Below are 23,062 nucleotides of genomic sequence, written 5' to 3' on the forward strand. Positions count from 1 at the left end.
TGGGGTGGTGATCATCCAACATCCTGACCTAACTAACACTCTTGATGCTGAATGCCATCAAATCCTCACAGCAATGCTTCACAATCTACTATAAACATTTATAGAGAGACTTTTAGGTCATGAATCTTTGCAGAGTCTCTAGGCTCCTGCTCAGTTTGGCTCCTGCTGTTTGCACATTTGGTAAGTCGCTCTGGATAAGCGTGCGTGCTAAATGACTACATGTGTATGTAAATATATTAGATGTGTGTGGTAGTAATGTGGCCTTTAGCTCCTCGCTTTGTTATGTAGCATTATTAACGCTTCGCTCATCGCAGAATCTTAGCTAGGTCGCATTAATAATCATAATATAAAACCAGGTCAGAGAGCATCAATCAAGCATCAGCACTGGGATGTGGAGCTGGGACACACATACATACACACACACACACACACACACAAATGTGTACACTCATACATACAGACCGGGCAAAGAACATCCAGCTCCAGCGCTACTTCCACGTGCAGTACACCCTCTTAGTGAGTCAATACGTCCCCAGTGTTCTCCAACATAGGATGACTGTGCGGCCGTTAAATTAATTAATAACACATCTAAATAAATTCACGGATTAATCTACATCATAAAATATGAACCGCCTGTTGGTCAGGGGATACGAGCAAATCGTTATGAACTGTTATTCACAGCAGTTTATTTGTGTCAGACCTCTAAGGAGGATCAGGGTGGCCATAAAACCCCAATATATTTCTCCTTCCAAACAGGCCAATCTCAGCACTCTCAACACAGAGAGAGAGAGAGAGAGAGATAGAGAGAGAGAGGGAGCAATCTCTAATTGTGGTGCATAATTTAGTGAGGTAGAATAGCAACATGCAATTTGTCTGCAGTGCCAGGGAACATGGCGAAGCGAAGCACAAACGTATTGCCTGCAGAACTTTGCATTATTTACTCCTTGAACTGTTTAATTAAGCTCTAGCGTTACTCCTCCTCCTTCTTCCCCGTCACCCTCACAGAAAGAGTTGCGAGGTTACTGAAAGGAAGAAGACAAGCATAACAGTTCTACATATAAGTTCTACCTAGTACCGGAAAATATATCCAGTATATATCAATAGATACTGGATGATGATATCAAGGTATCAAGGCATCAAGGTATTACGGGATCTATTATCTAAGTGTGTATTAATACAGTTATGAGTTCTGTGCAGAGTTGAAATACTAGTGATGGCTGAATAATGAATACACTGTCTCAATGAGGCACATGGGATTTTCTGTTGTTGTAATTTTTGCTGCATTTATGATTTTCTTCGCCGTTAGTTGCCAGAATTCTTCATGGAATTCTTCTGTTTATATGTTTTTTAATTGCTTATCATTTGAATAAAGTTTTTTGTTGTTGTTTTTGCTGCTTCAGTCCCCAGCAGCTTTTACAATCCCCCCATCTGGCCTGCCACCCTTCTCATGAACTAAACAGTTCGAGTTTACTATTGTCCCAATAGCAAATATTTCATTTTTACAGGACAGTGTGATATTCAGGTAATGACATGCATGTACACTGCAAAAAACATATATAATAATAACGAACAACAGATGCTTTTTAGAAAATTATTTTATATTGTAACTATTTAGTGATAAAAAATTAATTTGTATATGTAAGTTAACCCTACACAAAGGTTCTTCACACTCACAACTCACATCACACTCACAAAATGCTTCTTTATCGAACCAAAAGAGGCTTTTCTGTGGCATCTCTCAAAGAAGCCTTTGTAACACCTTTCTTTTTCTTGTATTAACACTGGAGAGTCTTCCTGGAAGAGGATCCTGAAGATCGCAACACTGTTCCAAACAAAGAGGTGTAGGCTAATGCATAAAATAGTTATTTCACATATAAAATAACCAACAGATATTATATAATACGAGTGTGTACCACTATACACACACATATCACATATGAATTTTAAAGGAACTGGTATATTAACTATGTAAATGTTCTAAACTTTCACAGATAAACACACAAATATGACAATAAAACAAAAAAAAAACATTACCAAACAATAACAACATAATAATAATAATAATAATAATAATAATAATAACAATAACAATAATAATACTAAAGAAAGAAGCAAGGAACGAATAAGAAATAGCTGGGATTCTGGAGACTCCGCCACTAGTCCACTGCAGGCTGGCTAACAGCTGGAAGATGACAAGCATGTAACCACTGTACAAGCTGGCTGAAAAATCCCAAGAGGGCCCCCAAGAGGCGACCCTGACCCCAGCCCCGCCTCCCTCTCCAGGGCATGCATGAAAAAACATGCTGACAGGTACACAAATACAAACACAGGTGAGACTTAATTTCCAACAAATGCAGTTAGCCTCCCTCCAATGCTCACCCCTTTCTGTGAAACTGTATCCCTGAAGCCTCCAGCACAGGTAATGGATGAGTCTGGGAATAGAGCAGGCTTTGTTTTGGCTTGGCATTTGCTTTTTTTTTCTGCTTCACAACCCAAGCTCAAGAAGGAACACCTGCCTGGGACCTGTAGACTGTAAATACTATTTAGCCAAACATGCAGTTTCTTTATACTTACAGCCTGCATGGCCAGAGATGCCAGTGACACAAGTGTTCAATTTAAAACATTAAGAAAAAAATCGCACAGGTTTTATACAACCGCAGTAAATATTTAACATGATCTTTAAAAAAAACAAAACACACACATATATATATATACAGTTATGCCCGAAAGTATTCTTACCCCTGTCAAAGTTTGACTTAAATTTACTTTTATTTAACCAGAAATTATATTTTTGCCTGGAAATGACACAGGCATCTCCCAGGAGATAACACGATGATGTACAAGAGGCATCATTGTGGGAAAAAGTATTTCTCAGCTTTTATACACATTTGAACAAAAAGTGGCATGTCCAAAATTATTCATACCCTTCTCAATAATTAATAGAAAAGCCTTTATTGGCTATTACAGCAATCAAACGCTTCCTGTAATTGCTGACCAGCTTTTTGCATGTCTCCACTGGTATTTTTGCCCATTCATCTTTAGTGATGAGCTCCAACTCTTTGAGGTTCGAGGGTCTCCTTGCCATCACCCTGATCTTTAGCTCCCTTCACAGATTCTCAATTGGATTCAAGTCAGGACTCTGGCTGGGCCACTGCAAAACATTAATGTTTTTGTCTGCTAACCATTTCTTCACCACTTTGGCTGTGTGTTTTGGGTCGTTGTCGTGCTGAAATGTCCACCGGTTCCCAAGGCCAAGTTTCTCTGCAGACTGCCTGATGTTGTTGTTGAGAATCTTGATGTATTGCTCTTTTTTCATGGTGCCATTTACTGCGATCAAGTTCCCTGGTCCATTGGCTGAAAAACACCCCCAAAACATTAGGTTCCCACCACCATGTTTGACAGTGGGGATGGTGTTCTTAGGGTTGAAGGCTTCTCCTTTTTTATGCCAAATGGTGCACACATCATTGTGGCCAAACAATTCAATTTTTGTTTCATCTGACCATAAAACAGAACACCAGAAGTCTTCTTCTTTGTCCAGATGAGCATTTGCAAAGGTCAAGCGGGCTTTTGTGTGCCTTTTCAGGAGAAGTGGTGTCCTCCTTGGCCTGCGTCCGTGGAACCCAGCAGTGTGCAGTGTCCGTTGAACTGTCTGCCTTGAGATGTCGCCACCAGCAGAGACCAGATTCACCAGGATGGCCTTGGTGGTGATCCTTGGATTTTTCTTCACCTCTCTCACTATTCTCCTGGCCAGCACAGGTGTCACTTTTGGCTTCCGACCACATCTTCTGAGATTTTCCACAGTGCGGAACTTCTTGTATTTTTTAATAATACTTTGCACTGTAGCCACTGGAACTTGAAAACATTTTGATATGGCTTTATAGCCCTTTCCTGACTTGTGAGCGGCCACAATGCACAGCCGCAGGTCCTAAATGAGCTCCTTTGTCTTAGCCATGACTGTCCACAAACCAACTGCAGAGAGCTGCTGGTTTTCTCCTGTTGAGTTGATTAAAAAAGCTGTTCCCAATGAATCAGGGTAATTAGGATGCTTTAAAACAGCTTGGACTATTTGGAATGGTATAGAACTTTGGATTTTCCCATATACTGTGACAGTTTTCAAAGGGTATGAATAATTTTGGACATGCCACTTTTTGTTCAAATGTGTATAAAAGCTGAGAAATACTTTTTCCCACAATGATGCCTCTTGTACATCATCGTGTTATCTCCTAGGAGATGCCTGTGTCGTTTCAAGGCAAAAATATAACTTCTGGTAAAATAAAAGTAAATTTAAGTCAAACTTTGCCAGGGGTATGAATACTTTCGGGCATGACTGTATATATATACAGTGAGGAAAATAAGTATTTGAACACCCTGCGACTTTGCAAGTTCTCCCACCTAGAAATCATGGAGGGGTCTAAAATTTTCATCTTAGGTGCATGTCCACTGTGAGAGACATGATCTAAAAAAAAATCCGGAAATCATAATGTATGATTTTTTAATAATTTATTTGTGTGTTACTGCTGCAAATAAGTATTTGAACACCTGTCAATCAGCAAAAATTCTGGCCCTCAAAGACCTGTTAGTCCGCTTCTAAAAAGTCCACCTCCACTTATTATTCTAAATTAGAAGCACCTGTTTGAGGTCGTTAGCTGCATACAGACACCTGTCCACCCCACACAATCAATAAGACTCCAACTACTAACATGGCTAAGACCAAAGAGCTGTCCAAAGACACCAGAGACAAAATTGTAGACCTCCACAAGGCTGGAAAGGGCTACGGGGCAATTGCCAAGCAGTTTGGTGAAAAAAGATCAACTGTTGGAGCAATTATTAGAAAATGGAAGAAGCTAAACATGACTGTCAATCTCCCTTGGACTGGGGCTCCATGCAAGATCTTACCTCGTGGCATTTCAATAAACCTAAGAAAGGTGAGGAATCAACCCAGAACTACACGGAAAGAGCTGGTCAATGACCTGAAGAGAGCTGGCACCACTGGCACCACACCATTTTAAAGTCATGCATGCCCTGCTTAAATCAGCACACATGCAGACCCGTCTTAAGTTTGCCCATGACCATTTGAATGATCCAGAGGAGTCATGGGAGAAAGTTCTGTGGTCAGATGAGACCAAAATAGAAGTTTTTGGTCTTAATTCCACTCGCCGTGTTTGGAGGACGAAAAATGATGAGAACCATCCCAAAAACACCATCCCTACTGTGAAGCATGGGGGTGGAAGCATCATGCTTTGGGGGTGTTTTTCTGCACATGGGACAGGACAACTGTACTGTATTAAGGAGAGGATGACCGGGGCCATGTATTGCGAGATTTTGGGGAACAATCTCCTTCCCTCAGAGCACTGAAGATGGGTCGTAGCTGGGTCTGTCAACATGACGATGACCCAAAGCACATAGCCAGGATAACCATGGAGTGGCTCCGTAAGAAGCATATCAAGGTTCTGGAGTGGCCTATCCAGTCTCCAGACCTAAACCCTATAGAAAATCTTTGGAGGGAGCTCAAACTCTGTGTTTCTCAGCGACAAATACAAAAATACGCCAAAATATAAGTTTTTTAACCAGCACGGCTTGTTTCGCGTAAAAATTTAAAACAAAACAATTTGCTGCATACCTAAAAAATTGTGATGCTCAACTGACCTGTTTTAGTAAGATTAGCACTGCTACCATAGCTACTCTGGCCTTAGCACACCAGAAACTGCACTATGTAACTTTGGAGAAATGGGCAGAATAATGCTTCCAAGAACGGCGTAACACTGCATAACTGAGAGTCATATCTGGTAGAATCCTGTGATTTTACTCTACTGCGTCAGTCCACATGCTTTTTCACTTTCAGTGACGGTTCTGTAGCTGCGTTCCAAAGCCTAGCCTGCAGTCGAGGTAGAGCGGGTCCCCGGTAGGACTGTCCTATAAACACTGCTGTTTAGTAGCATATTGGTCACACGAGGCAGTGTGGTCAGAAAGAATCCAGCTCTTGCAACTTCAGCAAAACACTGTTTTCCTCACAGAAATAAATTCTATATATATATATATATTTTTTTTTTTCCTTGCGTTGTATGTGTGCAGAAAACTGTGGGTAACTGAGGGCTGGGAAGGATACATTAGTTGCGTCCTTGAATGGCTCTGAAAATAGGCTGTATAGAATGGGTCTTTCACTTTGGAACAGCCTTCTGTGAAGCAGTGGCCAGGAAATGCAGCCTACCTCACCTGTAGCCTAGGCTTTGGAATGTAGCTTGTATTGCTCAGCTTGTAAAATGCATGTGAAATATTTCCTTAACGATGGCTTATAGCAAGAGTTCCACTTTCTGACTGTAGGGGGAGACTAGCAGCAAATTTCCCCATTCTCACATAATGCTGCTTTAAGTCCAAATTTCCTTAGTGCGGTAATGGATATCATCTCCACTATCAGATTGTGGCAAGACCAGGGCAAGATCATACAGGACCACAGTGGCATCAATAATTAAGAAGCTTGGCACAACCATATACTTTTCTAGAGTTGGATGTTTGGCCAAATTGGGCCTACAGACAAGAAGGGTTTTGATTAGGGAGGTAAGAAAGAACTCAATGGTTACTCTTAAACAGCTCTAAATGTCCTGTGCAGAAACAGGAGAAGCTTTGGGATGCACAACTCTCTGCATTGAACTATTGGGGTCGAAGATAAACAGGCACTCCAAAGCAACTTGCCAATACCACCTACAGGGAAACATCTGCTATCAGCATCATGTTATGAGGTGCTTCTCAGCAGCAAGGACCGAGAGACTGGTAACAATTGAGGATGATGATGACGAATGCAGTCAAATACAGGAGCATTTACTTCAGAAATCTAGAAGAGTGGATATAGACCAGTCTCTGAATATCCTTGAAATAACCAAAGTGGAGAGATGCGAAGATGGTAGCTCACAGACGCTCATCATCCAATCCCATGGAGTTTGGGAGAATCTACCATGAAGAATGGGATGAGCTGCACTAACTCTGGTGGGTTAAATTCAAATCCACAACACGATAAATTGAGCAACAAGGGATCTGGATATTTTCTAAATCCACTATATATGGGGGTGCACTGACTAATCAACTTAGTTAACTATAATCAATGACCACCGATGGCAACTAATTAAAAAGTCAGTTGGTTGGTGACATCTTCATGCATGTTTCTCACAGTGACTGAGGAAATCAGGAATGCAGATTGGACTGTTAGAACTGCTTAGGATCTAACAGTTTGGTGGATTCATGGTTGCCCAAGCAGCCCTTGCAGCAGCTTACCCACGAGGTCGCCTAAAAGTCAGCTTATCTAACAAGGCAACTCTAAGTTGCCTATTGGTGTGAGATGAGAATTGAAGTATATCCACACTCTCTGGAGCGACCTTCAGTCATTGGGTGCCTCAGCTGCAGCTAACTAGCCACTGCTAGGTCTACTGTCAGTTCCCCACCTTACACTTTGTTTATCCTTTTTTATTCATTGCTAATTGCGCATGCTGCAGTTAGAGCCTGATGATGTCCCAAAGCTTTGTCCCTCATGCATCGTTATAGATCTCCTGAGACAGTCCTTTAGAGAGCCGTGCTTGGATTGCAATAGCTTTGTGTCCCAAAGGCAGAAGCACCTCATGGGCTTGAACAGACACTGCTCTCTCGGACAAGCTGCAAAATGCTCAGTGCTGAATGCTGCACAGAGGTCGGCTAAAATAACCAAGGAACCTCTGTAGACACAAAGAGGGCAGTTACTGAGCTGTTAGTATTGCGAGCTACTTCAAATCCTCCTATAGACAAGACATCTGATGAAAACATGAACTTTTTAACATTCTTGAGGTCCTTTCTATGGTTGCAGTACTTTTTGGATGCTTTCCTAAGCTTGACTTTCAGCCACCAAACCTACAATATCTCTTTACTCTCTGCAGGCATAATTTTTTTTTTTTGTCCTAACTGAGCACTGTTAGGATGGCCATGGGTGGTGTACGTTTGAATGCCTCTATTTTCTAGTGTTTTGTTTTCGCCAGGTTTGCAATTCTAGGCTGAGACATTTACGCTAAGCTACGTTCTTTGTTCTGATACAAAAAAAAATGCAAAGCAAGCACAGGTGGTGTACATAGGAACTACCTGACAACCTCTAAAGCTCCTCCTTGCCTGAGACTACAGCCAAGCACTTGACTTATCTGCATGACCTTAACCTCCAAGGCTTGCAGAACCAACCTTAGGTACAAGGGCAGATTATGCTGGATTCCCTATGCCCACTAGAAAGTGGATTTAAATGATTTTGACATTTTGGTTACAGCAAAAAATAGCCCACTCAAATAGCAATAATAGGCTATCCTAAAAGTAGCCTATGAAGTGTCATTATTTTGCCAGCCACAATTTACAAGCTGTAAAAGTGCAGTTTATTAAACCAGACTGTCAGTCAGACTGCACAAAACAAGCATGTTAAAAACAGCAAATTAAATGATTTGTCATGATTTGTCCCTTTTTCTAGATACACCTGATTACCCAAGATATGTTTGATATCTAAAGTTAGTTTTATTAGTTTAGAAAGGGGGGGGGGGTACTAGGCTCAGGTTGCTAAGACTGTATGTAGGCAGTCACCACGCTTATATACTTAAATACATGCCCAAGAATGAGCTGAGGGAAGCTATTGAGTAACTACAAATACCTTTACCTATATAACATGATTTCATTACATTTTTAGAAGAAGAACAGTGCTACAAAATGAGATGTTATGTAGTACGTTTTTTAATGAGGTCTATCCATAGCGTTTTACTAAATACTTACTTTTACTAAAATCTTTTTTTTTAAGCAAGTCATTTCCTTTTTTTTTTTTAAAGAGATAACAGTCTCAGTTAGCTTGTCAGCAGCATTACCCTAGCATCTACCGTTTTACACTAAAAAAGTCCAGGTGAGATCTCAAACATGTCTTGGATGATCGGATGTATCTAAGAAAAATAATACATGCGGTAAAACTGACATTACCAAACGGCTGCTGTGCAGAAAAGTTTAGCATTAGGAACTGCCTGTTAGTCCCTATTCTTTAGCAGACACTTTTCTCTTATGTACACCGAACACATGCTCAGACAGACTCATTGCCATGTTGCTTCCAACTGACAATGGCTAGGGGGTCCAATCGGTGGTATATTGCTCATATTCTGACGCACTGTTTGTGAGTCCTCCGTGCTTGTGGTGGACTCTGGATGCCTCTGGTGCTATGTTTGGACATAATCTACCATTTCTCTCGAGAGGGTTTCCTTACCTCGGTACATGAATCAGTATTGGCTTCATTCACAAGTACTCACCACACCTCATACTGCCTCTGGCAGTTAACTGGAACTCATAGAACCACAGTTTCAGTCATACCTAGTAGTGTTTTTACATAGTATCAGACAAATAGTTTGCTACAGCTAAATGGATAATAAATATTCAATGGATACATTTGTATTAATATCAGCAAATATGCATTTATTGTATGTCCAATAAAATTACTATAGTAAAGAGTTTTGACCACACTAGATCTAAAGTTCTGTAGCATTTCAACATCAGTTTTTTACTTGAAAATAATGCAAGAAAAATGTATGGTAGTTTTAAAGCTGGGAATTTCATAAGAAGTCAAACTTTTAATCATTTTTGAAGCACAGTATAATCGATGAGGGCTGCTCTTACATTTCCTTGAGGTACACTTCTTTTCCCCAATTAGTCCTGTCTAACTTAATTAATATTTGACACACCTCTGCTTATTTTGTTAGTGTTTAATTACGTTAGGAGGATTGTTGGCAGTGCTTTAGTGGTTAGACAACAGCACATCTTGTTTTCAGACACACTGTAAATTACCCTGATCTCATTCCCAATTCATTAATGATCTAAAAAATGAGTGTGGCAGAGAATGACAGTCCTGTACTTTATCTTATAAACTCCCCTTCTAAACTTCCTTGAAAGGACTCAGGCTGGAAACTCCTTTTCATATCCTTTGAGACTATAGCCCAGTTTACACCAAACTCATCATACAGACAATTCATCTGCACATTCTGCACATAAATCTCTGTTTTATTTCTACCAGCCTAAATGAATCAAGGTTGTTCTCAATGTCAGACTAAATGGCTAATCACAATGCTTCAATGCAGGTCTAATGACCAACAGCATAGTTATTATAAAGGGAAAAAAATAAAGAACAATCTGCTGACATTACCTTGTCCTGAAGTTAGCTGGATGAGGATGTCCATCATAGAGCGATAAAAAATCATATTCCTCCTCCACTGCAAATGACTGAAACACTATTTGAATGCGGTTGCCCTCCTCCACTACAATAACCCATGTACAGTTTGCCCCGTTGGGATATCCATATGGAAAACCAGGGCTTTCAATGGTCCCATTTCTCCCTTTTAACGTCCCTCCACATGTGTATATGAAACCTGCAGCAGAGAGAAAAGCAAGAAAAAAAGGAGAGAAATATGAGACACCAAATTATTTCAACTAGTTTACATAATACAGAAAAAACTCAACAACATAGACTCTCTCTCTTTCACTCTCCCTAGGTCTCCCCCTCCCTGTCTCACACATACAGACACAGTTAATAGCCAAAAGACACTGGGTAAGTAAATTCTAGCAGACTGAGTAAGCAAAGAGAGTCACTTTACCAACTTAGCTTGCATAACTGTAGATGGTCAGATGGACTTTATAATAAAATGTTTCTTTTTCTATAAATATATACTGTATATTTTACTCTGATGTCGCCATATACTCTGTGTGGGTTTATGCACAACCACAGACATAATTCATTTATATGACTATTTTCCAACCTCTTTATCCATTAAAATTAAGCAAACTGTCTTTTTCAGTTAATGGCATGTTTTAAAAAGTATTTAGTAAAACATTTAGTTCTTTTTCCAACATTCTTGAAAAATTTTATAGCCAACATGAAGGACATATAATGTAAAAAAAAGAAACAATCATGGTATTTGGTTAGCTAAAAAAAATAACACCTGGCACTCTGTATTACCAGTACAGGGGACTGTAGCTGCTAAAATGTTGGCTGTTTTCAAACTAGTTTGAATGGTTACCCAACTCAACAATCTCTGAAGTTTAAACAAGGCCATTTTCAAGGCCAAGTTTGCAGAGGCTCTGTAGACTCACTATCTAACCACACAGCTAGCTAGCCAGCAGAAGGCCGTAGCTAACTATAGACACGGTTGCCAAATGTCTAACATTTGCTTTGAGACTCATATTTGCCTCTACTCAAGCATTTTTAACGGCCCCTTGTTCTGGTCCAAAACAACCTGTGGGAAACAATGTTGCCTTCCTTGTGGCAGACTAAAGTTAGCTTCACTGACTTGGCAAGCGCACCATACTACACCGATAATACTGCCCGAGTCCCTGGGCAAGACTCCATTACATTCTCTTACTTGTGTAACATGATCCAAATCTAAGTCACTCTGAAGATGGCTGTCGGCCAAATGCTGTAAATATAAAGTAAGTGTAAACTTGGACATTCCACCCTGCACAAACTCATTTCAGAGAGGTAGCACCAAGCAACACCCCCCTCCCTCTTCAATTAAAACACACACACACACACACACATATGCATATAAAAGAGGGTCAACACCGCCAGTATATTGACCCTACAGACAGGGGTACTTATTTCCTGTTCCAAACACTAATCTAAACTGCTGCACAATGAATGAGAGCGGTCAACTGTAATCCCCGCCCACAGAGAACACTGATATGTCTACTGTGCAAAAAGAGAGACCGCTCAAGATGCTCTCCGGTTCATTATCTCTTGCTACTCTTGCGCCCTCACTCGCTCTGTCTCACTCACTCACTCCCAAATACCAGAATTCAATTTTGGGGATATTGTAGTGGAATTTGAGGGCATCGGGAAGCTGCTATCAATATGCGGGCGAGGGATGTCTGCCAACTGTATAATAGAGAGACATTACAACTAGCAACACCCATTCAGGGCTGGACCTGTAATCTTACTCCCAGTACGTCGTAACAAAGTTGACAGTCCTGCGATAGAAGCTGAAAAATGGCTGGAAATTGTGTACAGTTTTCACCTCTGTAAAACAGTCAACCAGTGTAGCTGTTAAACCTACAACTGTACTTTTTTAGGTACTCCATCTACATGCCACAACCATCTTGCATGCTAGACCTGGGTCAGCATCATTTATACAAGGGCATTTAATCTCAGCGGTTCTGAAAAAATAAAAACATCACATTTTACCCTTTATACAACATGACTAGCCCAAGAGAGGTTAAGCATGTCTTGTTGACACACTACAGTATTTACTGCTCAGATCTGGCTGAAGCTGTATCCAGAAGGAAATATACCAGCGCATTATAAGTGGACAGCAGAATATGAGAATTTTTGACTACTTTGCAAGCCTATTGACCGAACATAACCCCTCTTTCTCCAAAATGTTGATTAGCATAGCCATGTCCATTCATAAGGCTTTAAGACCAACAACTCAATTAAAAAGAATGCTGAGGAGACAGGGTATTGATTAGTCAATCAAGGTCTAGCCTCCTGTTATTGCTACAGTTGACCTTTTTGCTGTGACTGACAAGTTTTAATAAGAAGACATTCTATATACATTAAAATGTACTTATTATTACAAGTTATGAGTTTTATGTCAAACACAATGCATTACAATAACTGGCAAAACCATTTTAATAACAACTGCACATTCCAAACACACAAAACTACAGGCATGTTAGCTCAAATAAAGTCAGGTCGATGTAATACATTTGATCTCTGGTGTTTCTTGTTAAACTTTTGGGCATATCATAATGAATTCAACCATGCAGCAAGTGAGCTCTACCAGAGACAAGTATCCTATATACAGTAAATTGCTGTGCTGGTACAGGCCAGCTATTTTGGTGGGGAAAAGCTGTGACAACTAGCATCCTATGACACCATGTTGATTCTTCCAGTCCTGTTGGCAGGGGATTATTTGTGCTGGAATGAGCCGAATCTGGATCTGCCAGCTCCCAGATTCCATCCATAACTTATGAAATGTGATTCTGCTCATGAAAAAAAAAACGATAGAAAGACTACAGGAATTCGTACAGGATTTCTATAATAATCTGATAAGAAATTCAATCAATGTCAATAGCTTAATATGAGATGGAAAGATGGATGGATTTACTGTCATTGCTCAGTACAAGAACAAGGCAGCAAAATGCAGTTACTACTAGTGCATGATTGTGTGATTGTGTAAATGCAAAATTGCAAAATGTGCAATACATATGAAAAGAACATATACAGTGAGTCCAAGAAGTATTTGATCCCTTGCTGATTTTCTTTGTTTGCCCACTAATAAAGACACTATCCTTCTGCACTTTTAATGGTAGATATATTCTAACATGGAGAGACAGAATATCAAGACAAAAATCCAGAATATAATTTTAAAGAATATATTTTAATTAATTTGTATTTCAATGAGGAAAATAAGTATTTGATCCCTCTTGCCAAACACACTCAATACTTAGTGGCAAAGCCTTTGTTTGCAAGCACAGCGGTGAGACGTTTGTTGTAGTTAACCACAAGTTTAGCACACACACCAGGGGGAATTTTGGCCCACTCTTCTTTGCAGATCCTCTCTAAATCATGAAGGTTGGTGGGCTGTCGCTTGGCAACTCTGACCTTCAGCTCCCTCCATAGATTTTCGATCGGATTGAGGTCTGGCGACTGGCTGGGCCACTCCATGACCTTAATGTGATTTTTCTTGAGCCAATCCTTTGTTGCCTTTGCTGTATGTTTAGGGTCGTTATCATGTTGGAAGACCCAACCACGGCCCATTTTCAGATCCCTGGCAGAGGGGAGGAGGTTGTCCCTCAGGATTGTGCGGTACATGGCTCCATCCATCTTCCCAGTGATGCGGTGAAGTAGCCCTGTACCCTTGGCAGAGAAACACCCCCAAAACATTATGCTTCCACCTCCATGCTTGACGGTGGGCACAGTGTTCTTGGGGTCATAGGCAGCATTTTTCTTCCTCCACACATGGCGGGTGGAGTTGAGGCCAAAAAGTTCAATTTTGGTCTCGTCTGACCACAAAACCTTCTCCCAATAACTTGGTTCATCTTTCAAATGATCATTGGCATACTTGAGGCGCGCCTCCACATGTGCTCTCTTCAGCAGGGGTACCTTTCGGGCACTGCAGGATGTGAATCCATTGTTGCGCAAAGTGTTGCCAATTGTTTCCTTGCAAACTGTGGTCCCAGCTGCCTTCAGGTCATTTGCTAACTCCTGCCGAGTGGTTGCAGGACGATTTCTGACTGTTCTCAGCATCATTGCCACCCCACGAGGCGAAATCTTCTTTGGAGCACCGGGCCGAGGTCTGTTGATTGTCATGTTATACTCTTTAAACTTTCTGATAATTGCACCAATAGTTGTTACTTTCACATCCAACACCTTACTAATCTTTTTGTAGCCCATTCCAGCTTTGTGAAGGTCAACAATTCTGACTCTGAGGTCCTGTGACAGCTCTTTGGTTTTACCCATGTTGGAGACTTGAAATCTGTGTGATCTGTCTGATTCTGTGGACAGGTGTTTTTCACACAAGTGATTAGTGAGAACAGGTGGCTTCAGGTCAGGTAACAAGTTGATTGGGAGTGTCTAACTGGTCTGTAAAAGCCAGAACTGCTAATGAATACTAAGGGATCAAATACTTATTTCACTCCATGAAATACAAATCAATTAATATATATTCCTTAGATTTATTTTCTGGATTTTCTTTTTAATATTCTGTCTCTCCATGTAAGAATACATCTACCATTAAAAGTATAGAATGATCATGTCTTTATTAGTGGGCCAACGAAGAAAATCAGCAAGGGATCAAATACTTCTTGGACTCACTGTATAGATATATATAAATGAGTCACGACAGTCACTAATTAAATACACAGATAGACGCAACTCCTCCAAACTGAAACCTTTGGCTCACAAAATCAACCCTTAAAATGAAAGGTTTATAATAAATCATTATGTCTGGTCTTTAACTAGTGACTCACAGTCAACATACCTCTCAGTACATTGTGTATATTGCTTTATTGAAGACTGGCAAAGCCCAGAGTGTTCCTCTGTATGCAGTGCTTTAAAGAATAAAACAAAGACTAACGTTCTATAGGTCTACTTAATCTACTGTGGGATGCATGAGGCACTAAGATGTAGGCTCTTTGTGAATCATCAGCTAGATTCCACAGTTTTACTGAAAAAATGTGTAGTGCTCTGTGAAATAGTGTGTTATGTGATATGAAATTTGGAGTCACAAATCCATGCTTGAATAGTGATATAAACTGTAGCTAGAAAGGCTTCTTTTCTGTCTTGGCACCGAAGTGGTGAAACGAATTTCCCCTGGGTGTCCGAAGGGCAGAGTCACCTGTTGTCTTCAAATGCAGACTGAAGACCCACCACTTCCAAAAGTACTTGGGCGAAGTGTAGTGGCAAATATTGTGGTCTCCATACTGACTTTTGTATTTAGTAGCATCTAAGCTTTAGGGGTATATTTTGCATCCTAGTCTATATAAACTAGTTAAGGGTCTTTTTCTGAGTAAACAGCAAAACACTTTTGCAGGTTTCTCTGGATAAGGTCTACTAAATGCCTTTAATGTACATGTAATGTAAAATAAATACTGTAGTTATAATGTCCTAGAGTTGTATTAAAGTGTGGTTTCTAGACACATACAGTTCTCATGAAGTGTCCCACCAATAACACCACTGATGAGTGGCCAGATGGTCAGTTCAGTCTTACATAATTTGGACATCCCTGGCTGTTCTCGAAGCCAATAGGAAACAGTGACTCATTTCTAAAGGGGCTTTCTCGCTTTCAATGGAATTCAATGAGATATTGAATGAAAGAAAGCGCAGTTGTATAATTAAAGCCATCTTCAATTAGAAGCTACTGTGGAAATGGAAATTCCTCATTACACACTTGGCTATTCTGATCTGTGGTAACGACGGCATATGTTATTGAATACTTAAAAATCCTTATTGAAAATTATGCTTTTCTTAAGACAGTCAGGGCAGAATCAATTTGAACAGACTCCAAGTCAATTTCATGATTATATAAACTGTCAGTGGTGCCGTATACTGTAGGCCTTATATTCAGGAGGAAAACGCTTGGCATAGTTCTTTGTTGGAATGAAAACAGCTGTAGACCTGAGGTTGAACGCTGCAGCACCCTGGCAATGTATTAGTATTTTCTGGCTGTTAGTAAGTAACGCACTCAAGTGGTAATTTATTACTGTGTTGGGAGAGGAATAGATCTGGTGCCATCTCGAGTGAGACTCCATTTCACAGGCTGCTCCATTCTCTTTCCCAGTAACCCAGGTGCAGAGTCAAGATTCAGCAAAATGTTTTCACTGACTAATAAATCAATTTAGCAAGCTTCATCAAGGTGAATTACAAGTGAATTTGTGCCAAACAGGTCTGAAAGTCAGTTTAGATTCAATACCCTGTAAAGTAGGAACACTCGTTCTTTGTATTTTCAGGCCTTTTACCATCCAGGTAATTTGGTTCAGCCTGAATATATTGTTTTTTGCTTCCTGAACTCCCTGAAAAAGGGCTATTTGACTAGTAAGAATTGTGGAGCCCTTTTTAAAGCTATACGGAGCATTTGATTTTAAATGTCCTAAAAAAGAAAGCAACTATACATGTTTTCCCTGGTATCTGAAGAACCTACACTATTTTTTCACCTCAATTTAGTCTTGTCCCAGAACTCTGAACCAGTCTCTCTCATTATTTCTTCCTGATTGCCTTCACACTATCAAAAATGCTGCTTTGCGAAAACATATCTGTAACACAGCATTTTTCATTTTCATTTTAGTTTTGGAAGTGGATATTGCTGCTGTCCAATGAAAACCTTGCATCTCTGTTTTTATCTATTTTTAATTTTTTCCATGGTTTAAACTCTGGATCTGCTTCTGTACACTGTGTAAATGATTCTGGATGAATGGACCATTAGAAATGCCCTAAATTACTTGGAATAAACTCTTATTGACTTCCATTCTAACCTAAGAGCATCTTTTCCTTCTACTGTAAATTCACCATTTTGGCGATACATGTTTTCATTGGACAAGAACTATATGTAATTGTATTTTTCTTCCAGTTCTCAGTCTTTGCCTTACCCATAGTGTTCTTGAGCGACATCTGGTTTCCCTTAAGGCACCATTACGGACATTACTGCCCAGCCAGCAGCAGGGTGGACTTTCTTAGAAGGTAAATAAAGAGTTGAGAGTCTGCAATGTGAAGCTATTTTACAGTGGAACATGAAAACAGACCATATCATCTGACCCACTGAAACGCTCTGTTTTACCAGCGGGAGAACTGCAGGTTCAGGTCTTTATTTTTAAACCAGCACTAAAGAGCACTTTCAGAGCCGAGTGGAGGCTAGCGCTAATGCTAATACACACACGCACACACACACCATAGAACCCCAAATTACAGCACATTATCCCATTATACACCATTATTATACACCAGTAGACCAACCACAACAGATATCAGTCCAGAGTGTGTACCACTACACACTCACACACAGGAAGTGACCTGCCTGCAGTGTTTTAAAGGAGCTGGGAGCTGATTGGTCAGAGAGGAGATTCAGACTAGATTATAAGATATTAAACACACTATAACAGTCATTTTAAGAAAAGTCTTTACTGAACTAAATAAATCAGCCCAGAATGTCTGATTATAGAAACTAATACAAAAAATAAAAGGAATTTACAGAATGTATTAATCAACAGGTCATCTGATCTAAACTGTGTGACTGTATTATTAATACAAAATCAAAGATCGGATCGTATCGGCTGATACTCAGGGTTTAGTAGTAATAAAAGTTCTTAAAATGCCTCTGAACATACTCCTCACATAGCATGCTGTTTACACCCAAATGAGATATGTCTAGCTTTCTGTGCTCTTTGCATATTCCTTGTTGTAAAAAGCTCTAATATTTACTTTTTCAAGTTGATTGATGTCATCAGGAAGACTTAAACCATCAGAGCTCATTTTGGTGTTTTGTGCACAGGCCCTAATTTGCATTAGGTATGTGAGCGTGGTTTTCGTGCTGTTTAACAGATTCGTGTAGCGAGTGGCGTACACTTTGGGCATGTGTACGATCTGCTGCCTGCCACTCCTTATCGCTCAGATGCTCGAACGTGATTCGCTCTGAAGGCTGACGGCACTCCAGGCCCTAATTGCACTGCAAGCTGCCATGGCAGATTAGCGCCTATGTGGTGTGAAACGAGAACACCGCGTCTCAAATACACAGTCGTACACACCAATGCGCATTGATGAGGCCGGAAATCTGGAAGTAGAGAGGAACGCAGGGTAAGTCCCTCATTTTCTCTGATATGATATGCACAGCCTTAACATCTAGATCTAGTTTAATTTCATGGTGGAGATGAACGGAGCGATCATGTCCCATTTAAGGTGGTTGGTGGGAGCATTATCAGAGGTCAGTTATCTCGAGCCATGGACATATGCAGACAGGAATGGGAAGGGTGCTGAAGATCTAAGTGGGACATAGGAGGATAGGAGCACCTCTGAAACAGTAAGATTTGTGGGGTGCTCCTGGTCAGCAGTAGTGAGTACCTACTGACAGTGGTCTGAGGAGTGACAAACCCCAACTGGTGATGGTGTGTCCATCAAAAAGGGCCATTGTTAAGAAGAAGGACTCAGGAACAAGAGTTCGACACAGGGTGTCTGGGGTGCACTTTACATGCCCGGTGTCTCTCATGCTTGTCTATTGCATGCATCAGGCCCAGTATGTGTGGAATGGATTCACTTAAAAATCTCTGGATGGAGAGACTTCTGCATAATTGAACATTTTGGACACTGACCTCCTCTTTGAAAGGCCAGATCTTTCTTCTGTCCACACTTGTATCAAGTTGCTGTAGCTGTGTGACTTTCAGCAAGGCTTCAATGCTAAGCTGGTGCTGGTCAGTCACAAAGAGATGAGGAGGTGTACGAAGAGGTGTTGTGTCCCTGTTGGAGTCACTTTTTTGCACCAGGCTTCAACACTGCATCAAGGATGTCATTCTGTAGTGCTAGAAGCATGTTCTGGAGGCGTTTTGGTGCACGTACGAGAGGCCTGCTGAAGTACGGGTGAAGTATGGGTGGTTTGTGGTCAGTAAAGCGCTGGCATACGAGCACAATACTTAAGACCCTCCTTTTCGATTCGCTCATAGTTCTGCTCCGATGTAGAGAGGTCTCCTGTTGTATACGCAACAGGATGACCATCCTGCATAACGCAGCAACCAAAGCCTTGTTGGCTAGCAATGCTCAGTTTTTTTTGTTTTTGTTTTTTTTTTGACAGGTTTGGACACATCATAGCATTGCCGGACTAGGGCTGATGTAACAAGGCATTGTATTTCTTGTATGGCTGTATTCATGGTTGGGGAGCTAGTGCCAGGCTAGTGTCTTTGTCTGTCAATCTCCTCAAAGGCTCAAACAGCTCAGAAAATCCAGGCGATCTCCGAGTCTACCTTTAAGCCATCAACCGACAAGATATAATCGTGAAATGTACTGCTAAACTTTAAGCGGTTCTGAAACTGGAGCGGCTCATAAGGTTCCTGAGGGTTAGCAGCATGGCGTCATGGTCATGGCTCGCCTCCAGTACTGAATCACAACACCCAACCTCTAGGATGTCATCAGCAATAGGCTCCACGCCACCAAGGCTTGCCAACAGCTAATGCTGCTTCCTCTGGTATACCTCTCGAGCAACAGAGATGCTGAAAGGGAGTTCTAGCCACTACCTCCTCCCAAGGCAACTACTTTCTCCATCAAGTCTGAACTGAACAAATGCTCAAGAGTCCGGCTTTGTTGACCGTTGCATGTAATTTGCCCTCAAAGTACTTTCCTTTACTTTTAAAAGAGACCCTAGCTTACTGGTGAACATGCTTTTTATTCAATACAGTGTTTCTTTCCTTATATTATTTATGTTGTCCTACAAGGTAATACATAAATAAAATCCAATGGTTACATGTAGCATCTTCTTCTATGTGCTATATACTATTGTTTTAGGTTACTTTAAGACCTGACCTGAAGGTAGCTATTATTTGTGAAGAGTAATACCATTCTTGGTGTTCAAAGAATCATAATGGCAAGTACTGATTCATGCCAAAAATAAGAGCAACACAGGTTAACAATGTAAGCAAAAGGCAACCTCAGAGGGTAAGTATTGTAGTGGTGAGGAAATAAAGCATGGCCATTGCAAATGATTGCATTGGGGCACCAGAAAGAGAACACTGAGATAAATGACCAACTTGTTCTCACCCTAACCTCAGCAAGGAGATTAATGCAGAGATTTAGCATCCTCTGCCTTCTAGCCTAGCTAAACTGGTATAGCTAGTGTGCCTAGAATCCACAGATAAAACACACACAGCCGTAATGAACAATCAGCCTAATTAAGATTTACTATTTATCTCCCACAAACCCCTTAAGGAGGTAATTAACTGAGGGGGAGAGGCGTGATGTTACAGTATTAGATCTGTAGACTTAAGGTACCTACATCAGCTCAGCCCAACAGAGAAGTAACTCTTGGATATCTATTAGGATTTTAATGATTTTTTGCTGAAGAGAAGGCGATCATCAGCTTAGTAGGGAACATCTCGCCCCCACTATTATTGTAGTTATAGGTTTCTTTCTGGGAAGTTTAATATAATACAGGGAAATGACTCAGCAGGAGCCAGTTAAAATACAATTTTTGTAGGCGCTGGGGAGAAAACAGGCTTCTTAAAGGATTTATATGATGCAAAACAATTTAAATACACAAACAATTAAAATAATAATAAAAAGAAGAAGAATTATGTAGGTATATGAAGTAGGGCTGGGCAATTAATCGAAAATTAGCTGATGTAATCTTGCCTGTGTCGGTTATTATCACTTTAATTCTGTTAACATTCTTACCCCACTGTTTGTGTTCATGTACTGTCTCCTTCAAAACATAATAGTGAAATTTACTGCTCTGTGTTTCAGTGCAGGGGGACTCTGACCTGTCCAGTCTGCAACATGGAAGCAACATGGAGGAGAATCAGAAACTATATAAATGAGCAATGCGGTTAACATATATGAATTCTCTGTTTATGGATAAAGTGGATAAAGAGGTGTGTGTGTATTGGGGTAAGAATATGTATAGGTTGGGTCATGGCGATTCAAATCATAAACGAGTTTTGTCAGATTGTGTTAGTGATTTAAAATCTGATTATAACATGGTAATCTGACCTTCAGTTTCCAGTATTTTGGTCTCTCCTTATTTATAGAGATGGGAGCCTGGTCTTGTGTGACTGGATATAACTACCCGGCAGCATTTTGAAGATGAGAGAACAGACTTGCCTATAAGGACTCAAACACCAAGCCTACTGAGGAACTTGAGCAGAGTTGTACCAGAGAAAACTGCTCATGTTCATTAAAATAACTTATTAATTGTAATGAAGGATTTAAATTATGTCAAATATCCTTATATGGAGTGAAGTAATAAAGAGTTATTTCACACAGCAGAGTGTTTTCTGCAAAAAAAATCTGTATTTGAACTGTAAGCAATCTGTGACTTCTTTGGCAAAGCAGCGAAGGAGCAAAGCACAGCATTATGGGTGAGAAGTTTGACACCACATCACATTTCACCCTAAATAGACAGAGGAAAGTATCTAGCAATTACTGAGTCGTTTTGATGGAGGAGATTACTCCAGTAATAGCTATGGATGGTTCATGTGCAAATGCATTATTAATATTTGTCTTAATTACAAATTCAAGCAGATCTGTAACACCAAACAGCCCTGTGTTCACCTCTTTGGTCCAGTCCTTAATTTGAAAGGTTAAGCGATAGTGAATTTATAGCAAGGACGTGTTTGTCTTGGTAGTCCATGGTAGCTCTTGGTGGTCATGGAAGACCACTGTTTACTGACGCACAAAAAGTATAGTGGGCCAACACTGTAGACTTGGGCGGTAACATAAATGAAGCTAAATGATGATCATCTACAGAACTATTACTAAAAATATTAAATATTATTATATAAAAATTATAAAATATGAAATATTATTATATAAAAAGGTAAAATATTTCTTCACTGTTTAAAGCATTATAACGCATTAAAAACAAGCCTTTGGCTTGTTCCAATCACGTGACGTTTAACTTAAACAGGCTACTGCCCAATCTGCTGCGTCTCAGGGGGAGAATGATGGAAAATTAAAAGAGCAAATGCCAATTATGGACACAGCAGTGACGTTTCAGACAAAAGGGTTTTGATTTAGTGGCATTTGTGAGCTCTTGCTATTACACAACCTTTACACAAAAGCGGTTAGTATAACAGCAAGAGCTTTTCCACTTTCTTAAGTAGCATCATATTGTTTAAAAATAGCCAGTGTTTTCTGTCGTCATATCAGAGCCACTATGGAGCTATAAATGCCAGTGGGAAACCAGCCTCAGACAGTTTGTCACACTGCCCAGCTGACACGTTTGTATATTTACTCTATCTAAGAGCATATCATAATTGAACCATTGGCTACTTATAAATCGTTGATCGTTGATAATGTCTGCTTACATCGTCCTAGCACCCTGGCCTACAACACTGTGACCTGTACCATAAACTGGTAAAAAGTGCTTTGACCAACAACACCAAAGCAAGCAAATCAAAAGGATGATCTTGGTGGACACTCAGAGAAAAGAAATTTGTGCAATTGTCGCAATTGTTTAAGTGCCTTTATTATGCTGCTCTCTTGTTTGATTTTGCTGCTGTAAAAACTGACTTTCCCCATGGGATAAATAAAGTTATCTATCTATCTATCTATCTATCTATCAATACCAAAAACGCCTAAAACTACTGTGTCCTATTTCTTCCAAATTATATTATTTCATGACGTTCTGGTATTATTTTTTGCTGCTAGTCTAATTTAATCATTGGAATGCCCATTAACTGCAGTCAGAGAAATCTGGGACCCCACTGTTTGTCAACAATCTTCGTCTTGTTAATTAGCCAGACAGGCCAAATCCTTAATGCCAGCAATTAGAGCAAGGCTGTATGCATTATTTGAGCTCCAACACCCACCACAGAAAAACAGCAAGTTCATTCTCTCTCAAGGCCAAGAGCC

The 23,062-nt window shown here is 40.2% G+C and overlaps 1 protein-coding gene across 1 annotated transcript in view; it reads right to left on the reverse strand.

Moving 5' to 3' along the window:
* Window positions 1-23,062, reverse strand: part of csmd3b (CUB and Sushi multiple domains 3b) — a 548,309-nt gene that overhangs the window by 461,378 nt on the left and 63,869 nt on the right. Inside the window, exon 2 of the mRNA XM_072674465.1 lies at window positions 10,169-10,391. Within this exon, the coding sequence (XP_072530566.1) occupies window positions 10,169-10,391 (223 nt within the window). The remainder of the gene's footprint in view (window positions 1-10,168; window positions 10,392-23,062) is intronic.

The sequence above is a fragment of the Salminus brasiliensis genome, chromosome 3 (assembly GCF_030463535.1).
Source record: "Salminus brasiliensis chromosome 3, fSalBra1.hap2, whole genome shotgun sequence".
Classification (NCBI taxonomy): domain Eukaryota; kingdom Metazoa; phylum Chordata; class Actinopteri; order Characiformes; family Bryconidae; genus Salminus; species Salminus brasiliensis.